The sequence below is a fragment of the Oncorhynchus clarkii genome, chromosome 12 (genome assembly GCF_045791955.1).
Source record: "Oncorhynchus clarkii lewisi isolate Uvic-CL-2024 chromosome 12, UVic_Ocla_1.0, whole genome shotgun sequence".
NCBI classification, from domain to species: Eukaryota; Metazoa; Chordata; class Actinopteri; order Salmoniformes; family Salmonidae; genus Oncorhynchus; species Oncorhynchus clarkii.
In genome coordinates this window covers 80,604,250-80,623,200 of record NC_092158.1, presented here as the reverse complement: position 1 = coordinate 80,623,200, position 18,951 = coordinate 80,604,250, and the positions used below count along the sequence as shown (strand labels likewise).

General features: G+C 45.2%; 1 protein-coding gene across 2 annotated transcripts in view; it reads left to right on the top strand.

The window, feature by feature from the left end:
- Positions 1–18,951, top strand: part of LOC139421440 (RNA binding protein fox-1 homolog 3-like) — a 407,216-nt gene that overhangs the window by 183,908 nt on the left and 204,357 nt on the right. For both annotated transcript variants that reach the window (XM_071172349.1, XM_071172350.1), the window contains one exon: positions 5,229–5,312. In XM_071172349.1, the coding sequence (XP_071028450.1) occupies positions 5,291–5,312 (22 nt within the window). In that variant the 5' untranslated portion in view covers positions 5,229–5,290. The remainder of the gene's footprint in view (positions 1–5,228; positions 5,313–18,951) is intronic.

The following is an 18,951-nucleotide window of genomic DNA, read 5'->3' as shown; positions in this document are numbered from 1 at the left end:
AATTTCCCCTTTGAAGTCATAGCCGGGAACATTAGAAGTTCAACAAGAATTTGGGAGAACTTGTTGTCACAAAAATATTCTTTTGACATGTATTTTTAATCACTAACTTGTTTGAGTAGAATCTTGGCAGCCTTCTAAACTGCTTTCATTTCTGCAGTGGTTTGATTCATGACTAAAGCCAGGCATCAGAAGCCTAGAGTCTGACCAGTTGGGATTTCATGTGCCTTGCCGATAGATAAAAAACTTGCAAAGTTGCAAAATAAAATACTCTGAGTTACAAGTACCATTTCCCCATGCATCCACAGCTTCACACTACAGCTGGGTGCTAAACATCCTGTTTCACGTAGACAAAAGTGTTATTGGGAATGGCATCACGCTACATGTGTAAGTAGATTTTTCATTGTTACCACTGTTGTATTTGTAGTGGTAATTAACATTCGTATGCCTATATTTGCGTTAACCATTGCAAATGAGATGCATTTCTCTGCTTTTCATCAGGGACAAAACAACAGTATTTTTCTCTAACTCATTTGAGAGGAGCTGATATATTCTCTTCTACATGTATCTATGCTATAGCCTGCAAACCAATGGTATTCAAACCAATGGTATTCAAACCAATGGTATTCAAACTAATGGTATTCAAACAAATGGTATTCAAACTAATGGTATTCAAACCAATGGTATTCAAACTAATGGTATTCAAACTAATGGTATTCAAACCAATGGTATTCAAACTAATGGTATTCAAACCAATGGTATTCAAACTAATGGTATTCAAGCAAATGGCATTCAAACTAATGGTATTCAAACAAATGGCATTCAAACTAATGGTATTCAAACCAATGGTATTCAAACTAATGGTATTCAAACAAATGGCATTCAAACTAATGGTATTCAAACTAATGGTATTCAAACTAATGGTATTCAAACCAATGGTATTCAAACTAATGGTATTCAAACAAATGGCATTCAAACTAATGGTATTCAAACAAATGGCATTCAAACTAATGGTATTCAAACCAATGGTATTCAAACTAATGGTATTCAAACAAATGGCATTCAAACTAATGGTATTCAAACAAATGGTATTCAAACTAATGGTATTCAAACCAATGGTATTCAAACAAATGGCATTCAAACCAATGGTATTCAATCTTTTTCCCAATAATTTCTCATGACCCCACCCCAAATCTAATAATACAACCATAAAATCGAATTTATCGTTCTCAAAAAACGTATATTTTTCCATTGCAGTTCCCCAGCGACCCAGACTTTGAATACCCCTGCTGTAAAGGGATCTAGAGAGCTAGATGTACCGCACAGGTACCACAGACATTAAATGAGAGAACCGAAAGACAAAAACTATTCTCTGAAAACATGACTGCCATGCAGCCTAGACACAAAGATATCAACACAGGATTTTAAATGGTGTCTGATTAAAAAAAATATGTACAATATGAGATTTTGTTAGATAAACATGTATAAAAAATGGAGTCATCCAACACCACAACCAAAGTTTTGACAATGTCCTTGTATATTCTTCACACATCTAGTATCAAACACTTTTCCCTTGTCCTCAGCTATGTGTAGTCCAATCTATGATGTAATGTCCAGAGTGGGGCTCCTGGGGTTTTGGACTGTAGTAATGCAGTGAGGAGGGAGCCCAGTGTGTTTGGACCGCTCGGTCCTGCTCTGTTCCCCTGCTCTGTTCCCCTGCTCTGTTCCCCTGCTCTGTTCCCCTGCTCTGTTCCCCTGCTCTGTTTCCCTGCTCTGTTTCCCTGCTCTGTTCCCCTGCTCTGTTCCCCTGCTCTGTTCCCCTGCTCTGTTCCCCTGCTCTGTTCCCCTGCTCTGTTCCCCTGCTCTACTCCCAAAGCAAACATAGCAATTACAGCCGCTGTCAGTCAGTGTCAGACACAGCATCGGTGATCAATTGTGACCGCTGGACCCTGGATATTAGACGTGTATGTATCATAGAACATGCAGGGGAGGTAAATCCTCCCCCAGCTACGTAGCTCTTCCAGGCCTGCCGTTCACTCTCCTCCTCTCCTCTCCTCTCCTCTCCTCTCCTCTCCTCTCCTCTCCTCTCCTCTCCTCTCCTCTCCTCTCCTCTCCTCTCCTCTCCTCTCCTCTCCTCCTCTCCTCTCCTCTCCTCTCCTCTCCTCTCCTCTCCTCTCCTACTGGATCCAAAGGGGATCCATTTTGAGGGCTGCTTTTCCCCAAGCAACATGGGCAGGTTAGGTCTATGCCACTCAAAGCACAACCTCGTCTCCATCACCAAATAAACAAACTACTCAATGTTTTGCTTCCACAGTTCCTTTAAAATATCTACCTAGTCTCCTTCATGGTGCAAAACCTCTTTAGCAGAAAGCACCACGACTCTAGTCGCCCAGTAACACAGCAATGTCTTTGTATCTCTGGCGTATCTTTATACCATTCACCCTCAGTGGTAGTGACTCTCTCATCCCCCCCACTGTATAGAATGAGATACACCACATCCATACATTCACACACAGTCTGGAGGGAGAGAAGAGAGGCTGTGTGTCTGTCTCAATCCCCAGACTGAAGTATACAGTGTAAGTTAACAGCCATACACACTGACCTCAGAGCTGTTGTTTAATCATCAGGGCATTTTAATGGCTTGTCAGAGTAATGAAATATGGTTGGAGGCTACCTGGTGCAAACATTACTATAAATCCCTCTCACACAAGCTGACGTGGGGCTTAATGGTTATAAATCATCACTTTAGGGAGAGAAAAATGACAGCTATTAAAATAATGAATGGGATGATTAATTTTTCACATTAAAGATTAAAAGCTATGAGAGGTATCATTAGATATTTGAGCTGCCGTAAACGTTTGAAAGTGAGAGCTTATTTTCCGCAGTTTATGACGCCCTCCGTTTCTTCATTGTCATCCAAGTTTCTGCCCAAGTTGGCTGTCTGGGCTGCACTGACAGAGGCATTCCTTCCTCCTAATTTGTGCTGTTGTAAAACTGCTCAGAGGAGAAGCCTTGAAGAACAGTCATGGCTGCAGGCAGTACAGGGCCTCCACAGCCACTCTGCAGGGGCTCCCCAAGGCTCTCACAGGCATCTTCAAAACGTCCCAAATTATTTCACCCCTCTAAAGCTGTCAGGGCCGACTTAATAGGAACCAGAGGAAGTGATAGGGGGCTAGTTTGAGGTTTGATTAAATCATGTTATCATGTTGGAATGCTATGAGCTGTTAGCTATATAATATTAGTGGGTAACTGTATTAGCAACTGATTATTCAGCCCTGTGCATACATGACATACTTAGGGAGAACGCATATGCACACACATGCTCAGTGGGCTTACATAAATCCCCATGTATAGACAACCAATGACAGGCTCTCTCTATCTCGCCGATGGCTCCCAAGAGAAGGTGCTTTATAGCACAACAATTCCTAATTCAGCTTTCACTTCTATGGGACCTGCCATGTTGTTCACACATACGGTATATCACCCAAATTGCAAGGCAACAGATTAGAGGGAGAAGCATAATTAGAGCATTAATAACCATGCATGTTAGGGAACATAAGTAATTGAGTTTTTCATGATGAATGGGAATCCAAACAAGGCAGGAGAGAGTGAAAGGCTCCATTAGATATTCCAGGCATGGTTCAGTCTCAGTAGAGGCGTGAATATCACACTTTTCCCACTGTTGCCCAATTATTTTTGTGTTCCCAGGCAATGATAGAATTGCTTGTCCAACTGCAGCCTTCAAAGGGATAATCTAATCGCCTCATTGAAGCAACGGCTCCATTTGTTGGCACCGGAAGAAGCCTTGGTTAGTAAAGTGATCGGCTCAGAACAAAGCCAGGTATTTGTTTAGCTAACTAACTTATTTACAAAGCAGTGGGACATTTAAAGAACTCGTCTGGCATTCTGCGTGCATAGTTCCTTTTTCATTTAGGGTTCTCTCACTCTTCCTCTCTTCCCTGTTTTTTATTTCATCCCCTGTCACCGGAGACAGTTGTGATGGTTGCCCACACCTCCTTCATGTGTTTCCAGCCCTTCTCTCTGCTTCGTTTGCTAATGATCCATGGAGACCAAATACAGGGCCGCGCTGGAACAAAATGGCCGCCAGAGCTGCCTGCTTATATCTCAGCCCTCCCTCCCCAAATCAATTCTGACATTTAATTCTGCCCTTATAGAAGGTAATGGTGCATTCAGGGGTTGTTACCGATAATGTTGAAATGGTATTGCTGGGTTTCACTGAACAGATGAACTCTAACCTCTACTGCTGAATGGTCTTTGGTTTTCCCTCCCCAGGTTGCCTTGCCTGCTCTCTTGTGTTTTTTAAAATGAATATCGGGCTTAAATGTTGATATTTACCAAATTAAATATCTTTGTTGGTCCATCCGAGGAAACATCCCACTGGGCACACACTGGTTGAATCAACGATGTTTCCACTTCATTTTAATGAATTTATGTTGAACCAACGTGGAATTAACGTTGAATTGTGCCCAGTGGGATATGTCTCGTCTTGACAGAAAAGCAGCCATAGTTCTTACCAGCCCCTCTCTATTTCTAGCAGCAGAACTCTTTAAGTCAGTTAGTCAATATGTTGTTTCTAATATATTATTTACTGGCTTTGACTTGTTGTGTATCAGAATGTCATGAACAACTGGTTCAGTTTTTGCAGTCGTAATCATGTTGAGAGGAATCACAGAGCCAGATGTCGAGGACTCATTTTACAGTGTTTATGCTTTCCTCCAAGTTGATGTAAAATTCATCCATTCCCTGGTTTATTTATCCCCATTTGTACAGTCTCAACAATTAGTCAATTCCCAATCAACAACAGAGAAGAAATTGCTTTTAATTACTTTTGATAAATGACAAATTGTGTTGGCATGGCTCCCTGCAAATGCTTAATTGGAAGGAGGGCGGGGTGAGAAGGCGGGCTCAACGAGATTTCTGGGGGATGAAATCAATGCAGTTTTCTCTGTGGTTCACCGGCTGGGCTGCTGGGCCCCAGCCAACCTGAGGCCTGCTCAGATACACAGCTCAGCAGAAACATTCACAGTAGGAGAGCACTCACACACTTAAACAACACACACGCACGCAAGCAGGCAGGCAGGGACACACACGCACAAACAAATAAACACACAGATTTGACTCGTTGTAAATGTCTGAGAAATGTAAATGTCTGCAACTGCCTGCCTTGGTCCTCCTGTCTAAACGGAGGATGTGTTGCCTTGTGTCTACAGGGTTTGTTAGTATCAACAGTGAGTGAATCACCCAGCTTTGGCCCGTCCGGCGTTACCTGTACATGGAGACCCCCAGCTGGGCAGGTACGTCCCTCTGCCTCTCTCTCTCTCCAACACACACACACACCTGCTCTCTCTCTCTACCTGCCTCTCTATTACACACACACACACACACACACACACACACACACACACACACACACACACACACACACACACACACACACACACACACACACACACACAGTTGTGCACAACTAACCTCGTGGGGACATACAATTCAGTCCCATTCAAAATCTTATTTTCCTTAACCCATACCCGTACCCTAACCCTAAAACTAACCCTAAACCTAAACCTAATTCTAACCCTAGCACTAATTTTAACCTTAAGCCTAAACCCCCTAGAAATAGCATATGACATTGTGGGGATGAACAAAATGTCCCCAGTTGGTCAAATGTTTGTTTGTTTATTATTCTTGTGGGGACTTCTGGTCCAACAAGTATGGTTAAACTTGTCCACACACACGCACACACTTAAAGTCTCTCTATTACACAAACACACACACACACACCAATACTCGCTCTCTCTGTACCTGTTTCTCTGCATGTGTGTATCCTCTGTCATTACACCTTTGTGTGTACTTCTTTAAAACACCAACTTCAAGACCGTCAATCAACCTGATGTGGTCAGATAGCGGAAGACTAGCTCGGCTCCTCCACAAGGCTTTCATCCATATGGCCGTGGCCCAGGCAGGCGCCCATGTGTGTGTTTCCTGCTCCCCTGGCTGGCCTCGCAGGAGCCATACAGCAGGTGGTATTGAGGATCAATGGGCCTTCTCTCTCCTCCCCTCTCCTGCCCCTCTCTCTCTCTGCCATTACATCTGCTTTGCTTTATCTTGGCCATGTTACAGTTGTAAATGAGAACTTGTTCTCAACTAGCTTATTACCTGGTTAAATAAAGGTGAAATAAACAAACAAAATAAAAATCCTCTCTCCTCCCCTGCCTCTCCCTCTCTACCATGAGATTCTCTCTCCTCCCCTGCCTCTCCCTCTCTACCATGAGATTATCTCTCCTCCCCTGCCTCTCCCTCTCTACCATGAGATTCTCTCTCCTCCCCTGCCTCTCCCTCTCTACCATGAGATTCTCTCTCCTCCCCTGCCTCTCCCTCTCTACCATGATATTCTCTCTCCTCCCCTGCCTCTCCCTCTCTACCATGAGATTCTCTCTCCTCCCCTGCCTCTCCCTCTCTACCATGAGATTCTCTCTCCTCCCCTGCCTCTCCCTCTCTACCATGAAATTCTCTCTCCTCCCCTGCCTCTCCCTCTCTACCATGAGATTCTCTCTCCTCCCCTGCCTCTCCCTCTCTACCATGAGATTCTCTCTCCTCCCCTGCCTCTCCCTCTCTACCATGAGATTCTCTCTCCTCCCCTGCCTCTCCCTCTCTACCATGAGATTCTCTCTCCTCCCCTGCCTCTCCCTCTCTACCATGAGATTCTCTCTCCTCCCCTGCCTCTCCCTCTCTACCATGAGATTCTCTCTCCTCCCCTGCCTCTCCCTCTCTACCATGAGATTCTCTCTCCTCCCCTGCCTCTCCCTCTCTACCATGAGATTCTCTCTCCTCCCCTGCCTCTCCCTCTCTACCATGAGATTATCTCTCCTCCCCTGCCTCTCCCTCTCTACCATGAGATTCTCTCTCCTCCCCTGCCTCTCCCTCTCTACCATGAGATTCTCTCTCCTCCCCTGCCTCTCCCTCTCTACCATGAGATTCTCTCTCCTCCCCTGCCTCTCCCTCTCTACCATGAGATTCTCTCTCCTCCCCTGCCTCTCCCTCTCTACCATGAGATTCTCTCTCCTCCCCTGCCTCTCCCTCTCTACCATGAGATTATCTCTCCTCCCCTGCCTCTCCCTCTCTACCATGAAATTCTCTCTCCTCCCCTGCCTCTCCCTCTCTACCATGAGATTCTCTCTCCTCCCCTGCCTCTCCCTCTCTACCATGAGATTATCTCTCCTCCCCTGCCTCTCCCTCTCTACCATGATATTCTCTCTCCTCCCCTGTCTCCCCCTCTCTACCATGAGATTCTCTCTCCTCCCCTGCCTCTCCCTCTCTACCATGAGATTCTCTCTCCTCCCCTGCCTCTCCCTCTCTACCATGATATTCTCTCTCTCTGCCATTACCTTTCCACTCCACAACCTCCAGCCTCTAGTTTCCACTGGGGAGGCCCAAGAGGTGTGCCCATTGCACCTTACCACATCACACTGGGATAAAGAGTGTTTTTTTCCATTAGTCTAATTGCTTGGTTATAGTTCTATATTATTGCGGTGATCAGTGGTGTGGTGTGGTAATGATGGACATCCAGTGCTCCTGTGCTAGCTGGTGGGTGTTGTGTTTCCCCCCCAAACTGCCCTCACACAGTGCTGCTAACTCTGCTCATACACGAAACGGGAGCCAAAATGCAGCTTTACGCTGATAAATAAACAAGTGTAAACAAAAAAGCTCCCCAAATGTTTTGATATAAGATTTAAATCAAATACCTAATCTCTTTGCATTCTCAACAGGTGCAACATTCCAATGATTTATGAAATAAACACTCGAGTTCTAGAGCCTGTTAATTTGCCTCTGTTTAAAACAGACAATATGGTACTAATTGGCTCTAATTTACCGTGGCCTCTAGTTAGACTTTCTTATATGATCACGATATAAGTATAATGAACATTTGTTTTCGAGGCAGCTCGTGTCTCGTCCCCGGTCAAACAGAGCTCATTGACTACAATATTAGATTTCTCCCTCCTGCGCACTTTGTTCTTCTCTGTGTGTCAGCAGACCTCTGAAGAGCTTCTTTTCACTCATTTCTAGGAAGTCTGACTCTGTATTACTCCTGGATGTGAAGTCCTAGTGTGCTATATTGGTACAAATGGAAGGCTTCCCCAATCAGCCATCACACTAGAAGCTTTCAATCAGCAGGCGGAGAAGATGGAGATAACAATGAGTTCATTTAGCCACAAAGACTTTCTATGTATAATATTCCTCCAAGAGATAATATAACTGGTTCAACTGTTAGCTCGGCTTAGTGTGAGGCATCTGGTCCGTGGTGGTCTAACCGGTCCTAAACAACTCACTCTGCATGGTTGACCTGTGGGATTCCTTCAAAAATAGGCCACTTCCCCTCTGTCTGTTTTTGCGGCTATGATTGTTACAGACACACTGATTATCTTCCTGCTCTTATTTCACTATATAAAAGGGGCCGGGATAGAAAATCCTTGGCCGTAATTTTTTTTCTCCAGGTGTGGGTATTGATCTTTGCCTTTGCTGCAGGGGAGTCTGTTCACTTAAAAGGTCCACTGATGTAGCAGGGCTTATTAAACAAATAGCCACAGAACAAGGCCACAATCACTTTGAATCACAGACAAGGTTGGCTGTCTCAAAGCACCGCCGTATCAAATATGGAACACTCCGCTAACAAGGTGTGTCATCTATTTTAATCACATCATATTTTACCAAACAAGGAGAAGGTTGGACATGACTAAGGGAGAAATGGTGGGGATTTGGGGGGTGAATTGTATTTTGAAATGGAATGTGACGGCTGGAGACTGAGCTGGATTCTCCATGCATGGCTTCATAATGAAGCCGGACAAATGGTCAGTTATGGCTAACTGTAGTGGTAGCTGGAGAATAGGAGTAACGGGGGGGGGGGGGGGGGGGGGGGGGGGGTAATTCAGTGCCAGTAATACATTCACCTCATAGTGATGTTAGCTGGAGTTAGACGTGGATCAGGAGCTGTGGGGCTGCTGTGAAGGTTGTTATTTCTCTCTCTGGTATCACTGTACTGGCAGATGAACATTGAAAACATTGAGAAGTTGTAGGTTATACAGGGACTCTCTCCTCCTCAGGCCCTGCGGCAGAACACCATCTATTCTGCTATTATACCACCCCTGTACAGCAACACATTTCCTCACATCTCATATTATTTCCCCCTCTCTCTCTTCCTTTTCTCCATTGGGTTCCGATTCCCCATCTCTTTCTATTTTATATACGGTGCTTCTCTCTGTCACAGACACACATACACGGATGGACACACACACACCTGGATGTAACACTGTGTTGATGATGGGCAGAGTTGAGGGAATGACTTGTGCTAGTCATCACAATTCAGGCAATCATCTGTTATACACATCTCACACTGGCTGGACTCATGGGCTAGTGTTTTTCAATCGTCTTTTTTCCTTCAGTCATAAATTGTTCCTGACACTCTGACACTATACTAGGTTATGAATATATGAATATGTAGCGACCACATACACCCCACAGGTCAGACAAGTTAATGGATAAAGAACCAAATTATAGACCACTCCATAAGAAATACCACTTGTGGAATTGGTAGATAGACAGTACTAAAATCTTCTTATTGACATTAGAGGTTTTACATTTGAAATGATTTTTAACTCTAAATACACCTTACCAATAGCAATGCATCGATTTGAATCAGAATATGCCATTCAAACTGTGTCAAATTATGGTCCTTTCAAAGTAAACACCCAATACATTTCTACATTCAAAATGGAATTGTTCAGTATCTCTTCCTCTGTTCCATTCTCTCTCTTTCTTTCTCTCCATCGTCTTCTTGGTCTCTCACTCACATATAATTAGCTTTCTTTGTGATTAATAGTTTAGATTTCACCGATTTTCAAAATTCCTCCTGTGTTACCGCCGGCAGTGTTTTCCTCAGCCCCCTCGCATGGCCGTATGAGCTCCTCCACAGTGGAGGGGATTGGGGGAGAGGAGGAGGTGGGAGGGGGGTGCCTGCGTCTTTAAAAGTGAGGAGCGAGGGAGCGGGCGGGCGGCTAGCTGGATTGTGCTGACGGCAGGGCTTTGGTTCAGAGCATGCCCATTAGAGGGAGCCATAAATCCTAGGCTCTCCGGGCCTGGCTGTGTCAGCAGTCCACTGAATGAATTGATTTTAAACGCCATCGAGAAAAAAAAGAGGGAGAGAGAGCCTCTTTAATTCAACCTCCAGCAGAAACCTCTTTTCTCTCCCTTTGCTTCTCAATTCAGAAGTGTCATTGAAAAGGAGTGAAGTCTTGAAACACTGAACCTGTCAGCAGCAACAAGCCCTGGGCTACAGCCTCAGTCCCTCCACACACCTGTGATTTACAGGAAAGGGGGAAACAACATCACGCCACAAACCAAATGCATCATCTTAAATTCCAAACAGCATTTGTTCTTTCCCTCCAATGTTCAGTCCTCTTTTTAGATTACGGCGAGAGAAATGAGACATATCGTAAAAAATGTGCTCGGGCATTTGAATTTCAAATGTGTTAGATTTGGAAATGGATGTATGTGTTTGTACTTAGGAGCAGCATCCATGTGGGCATGCATTTATATATAGTCAGCATCAATGAAAAGCTGTGTGTCGTAGCCCTCCCCTCTCGTCTCTGTACCCCCATCGGGGTTCCTGCCTGTGATACTGTGAGGGGCCTTAGTATGCTAACCATTACATAAAACACAGCACACATGTACTCAAACACACACATGCATGTATACACACACCTTTTCTCTTTCACACACACACACACACACACACACACACACCACACACGCACACACACACACACACACACACACACACACACACACACACACACACACACACACACACACACACACACACACACACACACACACCAGTATCCCCCGGTGTGTGTCAGTGTGCCAGCTGGAAGGGGTCATCCCCTGCCGTGCTGCCCTTTGTGTCCTGCTCTGTGGTAATGCTTGTTGGACCCTTTACCACTGCCGTTGTGTGACAGCGTGGGTGCATGCACTGGGCTCTGCACCGCTCCGCTCTGCGTGGCACAGCGCCGTGTGGTGAGGTATTCCCCAGAGAGCCCAGCAGCAGAGGCAACAGCAGGGACTTCCTGAGAGTAGCGTGGCCAGGCAGGGTGAGGACTGACCCTCGTAAAAACCCCAGCCTCAGCCGACTGATGTGGAGCAGTGCGATGAGAGAGAGAGAGAGAGAGGAATGGATGGAAAGAGAGAGAAGGCAGCATCCTCTCTGGCTCATTACACTGTTTAAAGAGCCGGCGCCTCTAAATCACCTGCCCAGCTCCACGCTTCAAATAAGCCCAGCCACCAGGGATCATACATCAACTTCTCCATCAGTCCCCGGTGCCGCTTTCTCACCATTCTCCCCCTCCCAATCCAACCAGCCGCATATCACATTCACATGTATGGAATTCAGCTGAACAGATAATGCAGAGAATCAAAAAGAATACATTGCCCGAGCGCCAAATTATTGAATAAGGCAGAGTGAATATAGGAGTGTGACAATTTAATGTGCCTCATCATGTAAACCTGTTAATTGAAAGTTTTGCATATACGCCAGGCAACATCCATGGCCCAGTTGTGTTACATGAACAGCCTTAATGCTCGGTTCTTCCTCATCTCAAAAGCACACTTTGTCATGCCTAATTACCCCAAGGCTCTGGGCTGGAGGAAGGAGCGACTGGTGACGTATTACGTTACAGATTGCGAGTATATTTCACTTTGAAAAATGGGAAAAGCACACAGGAGTAAGGGCTTGATTACAAGGAGCGGGGCATAGAGCCTCTACATCTTCCTCCTTCCTCCCCTCGTTTCAATTATGGCTGACTGGAGGCCTGCTGCTGCCACTGTCCTCGAATAAAACTAAAATATGATAAAACTGGAATATCAGGCCCGCCACTGATTGAACCCCCGAGCCATGTAAGGGCTGTGAGATACTCCACACGTAATTACAACGTTTGCCAATATTTTGTGACGGGGGGTTCAACATGGATATGAGCGAGGGGGGTGGAAGTAGGGTTGTGGGAGGGGGGGGGGGGCATGAGCAGTGCATATGACACATGATAAAAGCACGTTTCATTCTGACTTCCCTGAGGATAAGAAGAAACTTGCCTGTGTATATCCGTTCCACTGTCTTCTTCCTCTGCATAAGTGTACTGGTGTTGTTTTGAAGTCGGAGGATCATTACTCATGTGTAAGATGCATAAGCTCAGAAGATCTGCTGTCATAACACTGCAGACGGTGGTGCCGTGAATGCAAAAGAGGTGCATCTTCCTCTGGATGTGGAAAATTGAATATTAAGCTATATCATTTTAAGCACACAATAAAAACATGTCATTTCATCCAAACTCGCATTCCTCATCATAAAAGATGGGACTGAGAATGTAGGGTAGAGATCTGTGCTCTCTCTCTCTCTCTCTGCCATGTTCTCTGAACAGTTAACCTTTACACCCCCTGAACCCCACAGATGTAGGTGGTGTCTCCCTGATGTCAATGTTAATCATAGTCCAGCACTCTGACCTGCCTGGTTCCGCCCGCCCCCTATCCAGTGCCCCCCACCCATGACAGAGTTAGGCTCTACCACACACAGCTTTACCAGGGGAAGCCTCTGCCAACAAGGAAAGCTTCCTGTTCACATTGTGAGCTTGATAAGGATAGTGAAATGATAGAGACTAGCCTCTGAATAGGCTAGTGTTTGTTTTGGCTGGTGTATTGAATAACAACAACTGGGATGGTCTGAAATGTGTAAATGTATTTTCTCTCTGGTTCATGGCCAATATGGAGAGGTATCAGAGGATTCTTGTTGTTTTGAGTGTTGGATCGTGTCATAATACAGCTAGCTGCCTTTGAAAGTGAATGAGGAGATAGATCTATTCGCTGAGGGAAGAGCGTGCCGCCACGGCAGAATCACAGTGGAGAGAAATCCAACCCTCTCGTTCGTCCCACTATGAAGGATTCAATCACACATCTGGCCCTCTGACCCGTCCCCTCACACACTAACAGCCAGGCTGGTCTCCAAAGACCAGAGACGGATCACAGGAAGGCGGGATGTGTGGAAGCTAGAGCATGCCACCTCTCAGGACTTCTATCATAGGAGAAATTGAGAGTTGTCGCAGTGGAGAGTGACTAGCATGGTGGTGCGTTGATACATTGACACAGTGAATGTCTTGGACAGTGCAGTAAAAGTGCTGAGGTTGAAATGAAGCCGTTATCTCTGGCATGTATCACTAGGGAGGCAAGAAGCACCGGTGCAAAGGCCTGTTTGCTTTACTGTTATTGTCTCTGTGTGTTGGTCCCCTTCAAACAACCCTCAGGTTCAGCTCTTTTCTAACATCACACACACACATTTCCCTATATATTTATAACCCTAATCCTTCCTCTGACACCACCTTGTATGAAGGTCCTGAATGGCAGGAAGCTTGGCCCCAGTGATGTACTGGGCTGTACGCACTACCCTCTTTAGTGCCTTGTGGTCAGAGGCCGAGTAGTTGCCATACCAGGTGGTGATGCAACCAGTCAGGATGCTCTCGATGGTGCAGCTGTATTACGTTTTGAAGATCTGAGGACCCATGCCAAATCTTTCCAGTTTCCTGAGAGGGGATAGGCGGCAGGGTAGCCTAGTGGTTAGAGCGTTGGACTAGTAACCAAAAGGTTGCAAGTTCAAATCCCCCAGCTGACAAGGTACAAATTTGTCGTTTTGCCCCTGAACAGGCAGTTAGCCCACTGTTCCTAGGCCGTCATTGAAAATAAGAATTTGTTCTTAACTGACTTGCCTAGTTAAATAAAGGTAAAAAAAATATATATATTAAAAAAATTGCCTTTGTCGTGCCCTCTTCACAACTGTCTTGTGTGTTTGGACCATGACAGTAAGTTGGTGATGTGGACACCAAGGAACTTGAAGCTCTCAACCTGCTCCACTACAGCCCCGTCGATGAGAATGGGGGCGTGCTCGTTCCTCCTTTTTCTGTAGTCCACAATCATCTCCTTTGTCTTGATCACATTTAGGGAGAAGGTGTTACCCTGGCACCACACTGCCAGGTCTCTGACCTCCTCCCTATATGATGTCATTGTCGGTGATCAGGTGATCAGGTGATCAATGTTGTGTTATCGGCAAACTTAATGATGGTGATGGAGTCATCCTTGGCCATGCAGTCCTGGGTGAACAGGGAGTACAGGATTGGACTGAGCACGCACCCCTGGGGGGCCCCCGTGTTGAGGATCAGCGTGGCAGATGTGTTGTTACCTACGCTGGCTACGGAGAGCATAATCATACAGTCGTCCAGAGCAGCTGATGCTCTCATGCATGCTACAGTGTTGCTTGCCTCAAAGTTATTTAGCTCGTCTGGTAGGCTCGTTTCACTGGGCAGCTCGCGGCTGTGCTTCCCTTTGCAGTCTGTAATAGTTTGCAAGCCCTGCCACATCCGACGAGTGTTGAATCGTACTACACCGGATTCAATCTAAGTCCTGTATTGATGCTTTGCCTGTTTGATGGTTCTTTGGAGGGCATAGCAGGATTTCTTATAAGCGTCCGGGTTAGAGTCCCGCTCCTTGAAAACAGCACCTCTACCTTTTAGCTTAGTGCGGATGTTGTCTGTAATCCATGGCTTCTGGTTGGCTTATGTACATACGGTCACTGTGGGGACGACATCATCGATGCACTTATTGATAAAGCCAGTGACTGATGTGCTGTACTCCTCAATACCATCGGAAGAATCCCGGAACATATTCCAGTCTGTGCTAACAAAACAGTCCTTTAGCTTAGCATCTGTGTCATCTGACCACTTCCTGCTTGAGTTTTTGCTTGTAAGCAGGAATCCGGAGGATAGAGTTATGGTCAGATTTGCCAAATGGAGGGCGAGGGAGATCTTTTGATGCATCTCTGTGTGTGGAGTAAAGGTGGTCTAGAGTTTTTTTCCTCTGGTTGCACATTTAACTTCTTGATCCTACTTGAGACGCAGACGTCTCAAGTAGGCACCTGGAAATGCAAATGCACTACGCTAAATGCTAAATGTACTCGTTAAAACTCAAACGTTCATTAAAATACACATGCAGGGTATTGAATTAAAGCTACACTCGTTGTGAATCTAGCCAACATCGTCTCCATATTAAATTTGGTTTCCTTTAAACAATACATGAAAGGGGCGCATGGATACTTTTTTCAGCTTTCAGTGACCAGTTTTTCTTGCGCTTTTCGATGAAACACACGCTCTGTTATAGTCACAGCCGGTTTAGAAACTTCAGAGTGTTTTCTATCCACACATACTAATCATATGCATATACTATATTCCTGGCATGAGTAGCAGGACGCTGAAATGTTGCGCGATTTTTAACAGAATGTTCGAAAAAGGAGGGGGTAGGATGAAGAGGTTCATGCTGGTAGAAATGAGGTAAAACACATTTAAGTTTCTTTGCATTGAAGTCCACCACCTTTGGATGAGCATTTTCTTGTTTGCTTATGGCCTTATACAGCTCATTGAGTGCCGTCTTAGTGCCTGCATCGGTTTGTGGTGGTAAACAGACACAACTTTGTGAAGTACAGTTTTTAATGTCCCGTTGGTAGGATAGTCTTGATCGGAGCTCATCCATTTTGTTATCGAATGATTGCACGTTGGCTAATAATATTAATGGTAGCGGGGGATTACTCACTCACCGTCGGATCCTTACAAGGCACCCGACCTGCGAATGACGGGGATTTGGTCCTTGTCGGGTGTCTGAAGTAAATTCTTCATGTCCAACTCGTTAAAGAAAAAATATGTTGCTGTCCTGATATCCAGAAGCTCTTTTCGGTCATAAGAGATGGTGGCAGAAACGTTGTGTTCAAAATAAGTTACAAATAACGTGAAAAATCACACACAATAGCACAATTGGTAGGTTCCCGTAAAACGGCAGCCATCTCCTCCAGCGCCATCTGCATACATTATCTTGGGCCGATCCGGTGATAAGTTTGCTCATTAGAAGTTGGGAGGCTCATAACGTTCTATTTATCTTCTTCTTCCTGAGACGACAGTGAGCAGTGAGTGAGGGGAGCCTAGTAAGGTGGAGATGCTAGCTCTGTCACTGGAGGTATGTTGACACCCCATGAGTAATCTGGTGCATGCTAAACAGAGGGTCGAGGTGTCACTGGAACATCTCAGCAACTGGCACATGGGTAATTACTCTTCCAGCGTGGGCGCGGCTCAACGTTTTTGAACCTTTTCTTTCTCCAATCATAGTTGATGGATTGAGTGGAAGAGGGCGATCATCTGGTTCTTAGCAGGCTCACTGAGCGTGGTAGGCCTCCGTTGATTAATGATATCTGCCGCAAGTCACCAAAAGTGGAAATTAAGTATTTCTGTTTAAATGTAACATTTGTCTCCTTTGCTCGTGTTGAGAAAGGCATTTGTCAAAATCCACAGCTTTGGCGAATGGTCGATTTCCTCTGGGAGCACGCTGGGAATTACTCCCTACTTTCACATTAGTGCCATTCAGTGTTCCCTGTTTTATTTCTTGAATCTACTTTCACCCATTGGCCTTTTCCGGGTATTTTGAATATTGAACTGTTATTTAACACACAGTTCAGGTTTATAGCCACTGCTACCACTGCTCCCTGTGACAGTTGAAAATTAGATATGTTTAAAAAACACACAGAAAAGTGGGGAATGACCTTGAATGTCTGAATGAAAGTGATTCAAGATGGAATCTCCCTGTGTTGGGCACAGGGGGAGTGATCTGGTGGCAACCCTGGTTGAGTTGGGTTACAGTTATGGTGATAGTGAGCCTGTCATGCCGGAACAGAACCAAGCCTCTGGGTAGACTAATGGTTCTAGAATCTGGCCAGGGTCCAGTTCTTCCCCATGCAGCTACTGCTTCTTCCTTCCGTGGCTGGGATATCATTACCTCCAATGTGTTACATCAGACTCGCTTGGTCAGGCTCTGAAACAGTCAATACTCCACAATTTAGAAAATCAGCCAAGTTTGCAGAAACAAAGAGGCAATATTGGAAATAAAGACGGATACATAATCTGACGGCAGGCGTTTTTTCATGGGGGGTGAATTATTTGTTGTCCGGAAGGAGGGGACGTACACGTGGGGCGGGGCGGAGGGCAAGGAGCCAGCCAGCCATCTGTCAGGGGTTAGAGGAGGTGGTCAAATGGCTCGAATAAATGTTCAAATCACAGCGGCCAACTACTGACCCTCCGCGTTTCATACAAGCACCCTTTACTTTTCCCATCAATGGAAATCTAATTGCTTGAAAAGCGATCAATGGAAACTAAATTGGTTTTGTGTGGAAGCGAGCATGCAATAAGCTCTGAGCTGTTTTAATGTGTGTTGGTTTTGCATCTTAAATCATGGTAATTTTTGGAGTAGGGCCCCGTTCCATTCTCCTGAGAGGGGCTCAACCTAGGTAGCACCCAGAGACTGGGGTGGGAGCACTCAATCAAGCCTCTAATAAAAATCACAAGCTTAATTGCTTTTCCAAACTCATAAATCCTGCGACTGTATGTGTTAATCTTTTGCATTTCTCTGTAGCGTGCAGTAGGCTTGGTAGGGAATGCAGCAGAGGCTCATTTTGGAAGGGCTGGGAGGTAACAGGGAACTCCTCCCTGCAGGAGCTGCTGTGACCTCTGATAACCCTCCAGTGATCTGATATGACTAATCCCCTATAATCCCTAATACACTCCTTAACATGCTCCTAACTGACAGCAGTCGATATGGGTGCACTTCTCTGTCTTATCGCTGATCTCTTTGTCTTTTGTATGCTGCTTCTCTCTCTCAGCAGTCAGAACCCGCCACGCTGCTCTCCTCTCTCCCCCTGACCAAGGAACAGTCGCACATCTACATTGATGTCACACATTTAAGTTCCTCTACTCAGTGACTCTTGATAAGCTTAGACTAGATCAGAGTCTCGAAATTGAACGGACTAATTGGTTAGCACAGGTCTGGAGGCAGCCAGAATGCCAACTACTCAGGCACAACGGGGGAGCTCAGAATGAGGTCTTATTTTGTGGTAGCACAGCAAAAACGACTTTCCACTGTTTTCTCTTCTATCACGGCCAGCTGGATGTCTTGTCAGAGAGACTTGGATAAGGGTGTTACCCCTCTGACCTGTAGTGTTCGAGGGAAGCTGCATAGCGTTGGAAGGCACTTGAAGGAATGGTCTCCACTGTGTAATTTATGGATGTCTCTGAGATGTATTCCAGCCCAGGTCTCCTTTTCTCCATCCCTCAGGTGCTTATCTATCACTTATCAGGGAAGACAGAGCATCAGCCCAGGTTGTATTTCTGTCTGCTAGTGTAATTACATTGTAATTGATCTAGGGACATGGACAGTACATGTGCAGTAACTTCTCATGGTCCAGTCTCCCTGTGTTATCGGTGATACTGTTACTCTAAGTAAACAGTTGTCCTGGTGGAAATCTCAGACAGGTCTGCACATGTTGTGTCTGGAAATGTAGTAGAGAAATATTGAAAGGGAGAATGAAGGAACTCCTGTCTGTTTGATTGAGTCCTTTAGAAGGTCATACCAAGTGGTATAGTAAAAAAGCTAATATAAAAAAATGAATTTGTTTACTAACAGTCATTTGTAATCATAATGTATAAAAAAAACACTGACAGCAATGCATACATGTCAATAGCTGTTTTATTGGAATTCATGTTTTTTATTTTCTACCGAGACCTGCTGTTGCAGTATAAGCCCAAGCCCCCTCACAACAAACAACCAGGCGTTGTATCATTCCAATCACGCATATTAACCAGCTCTCGCCACCCATCAATCTTCTCTCAGCCATTTTTGAACTGATGCTGAAATTATGTTATAAATGATGGTTAAAAAAATCCCCATATTTTTTTGTTGTTGACAGTGTAACGGCTTCTCTGATGCTATCCATATACGTGTGTGTGTGTGTGTGTGTGTGTGTGTGTTTGTGTG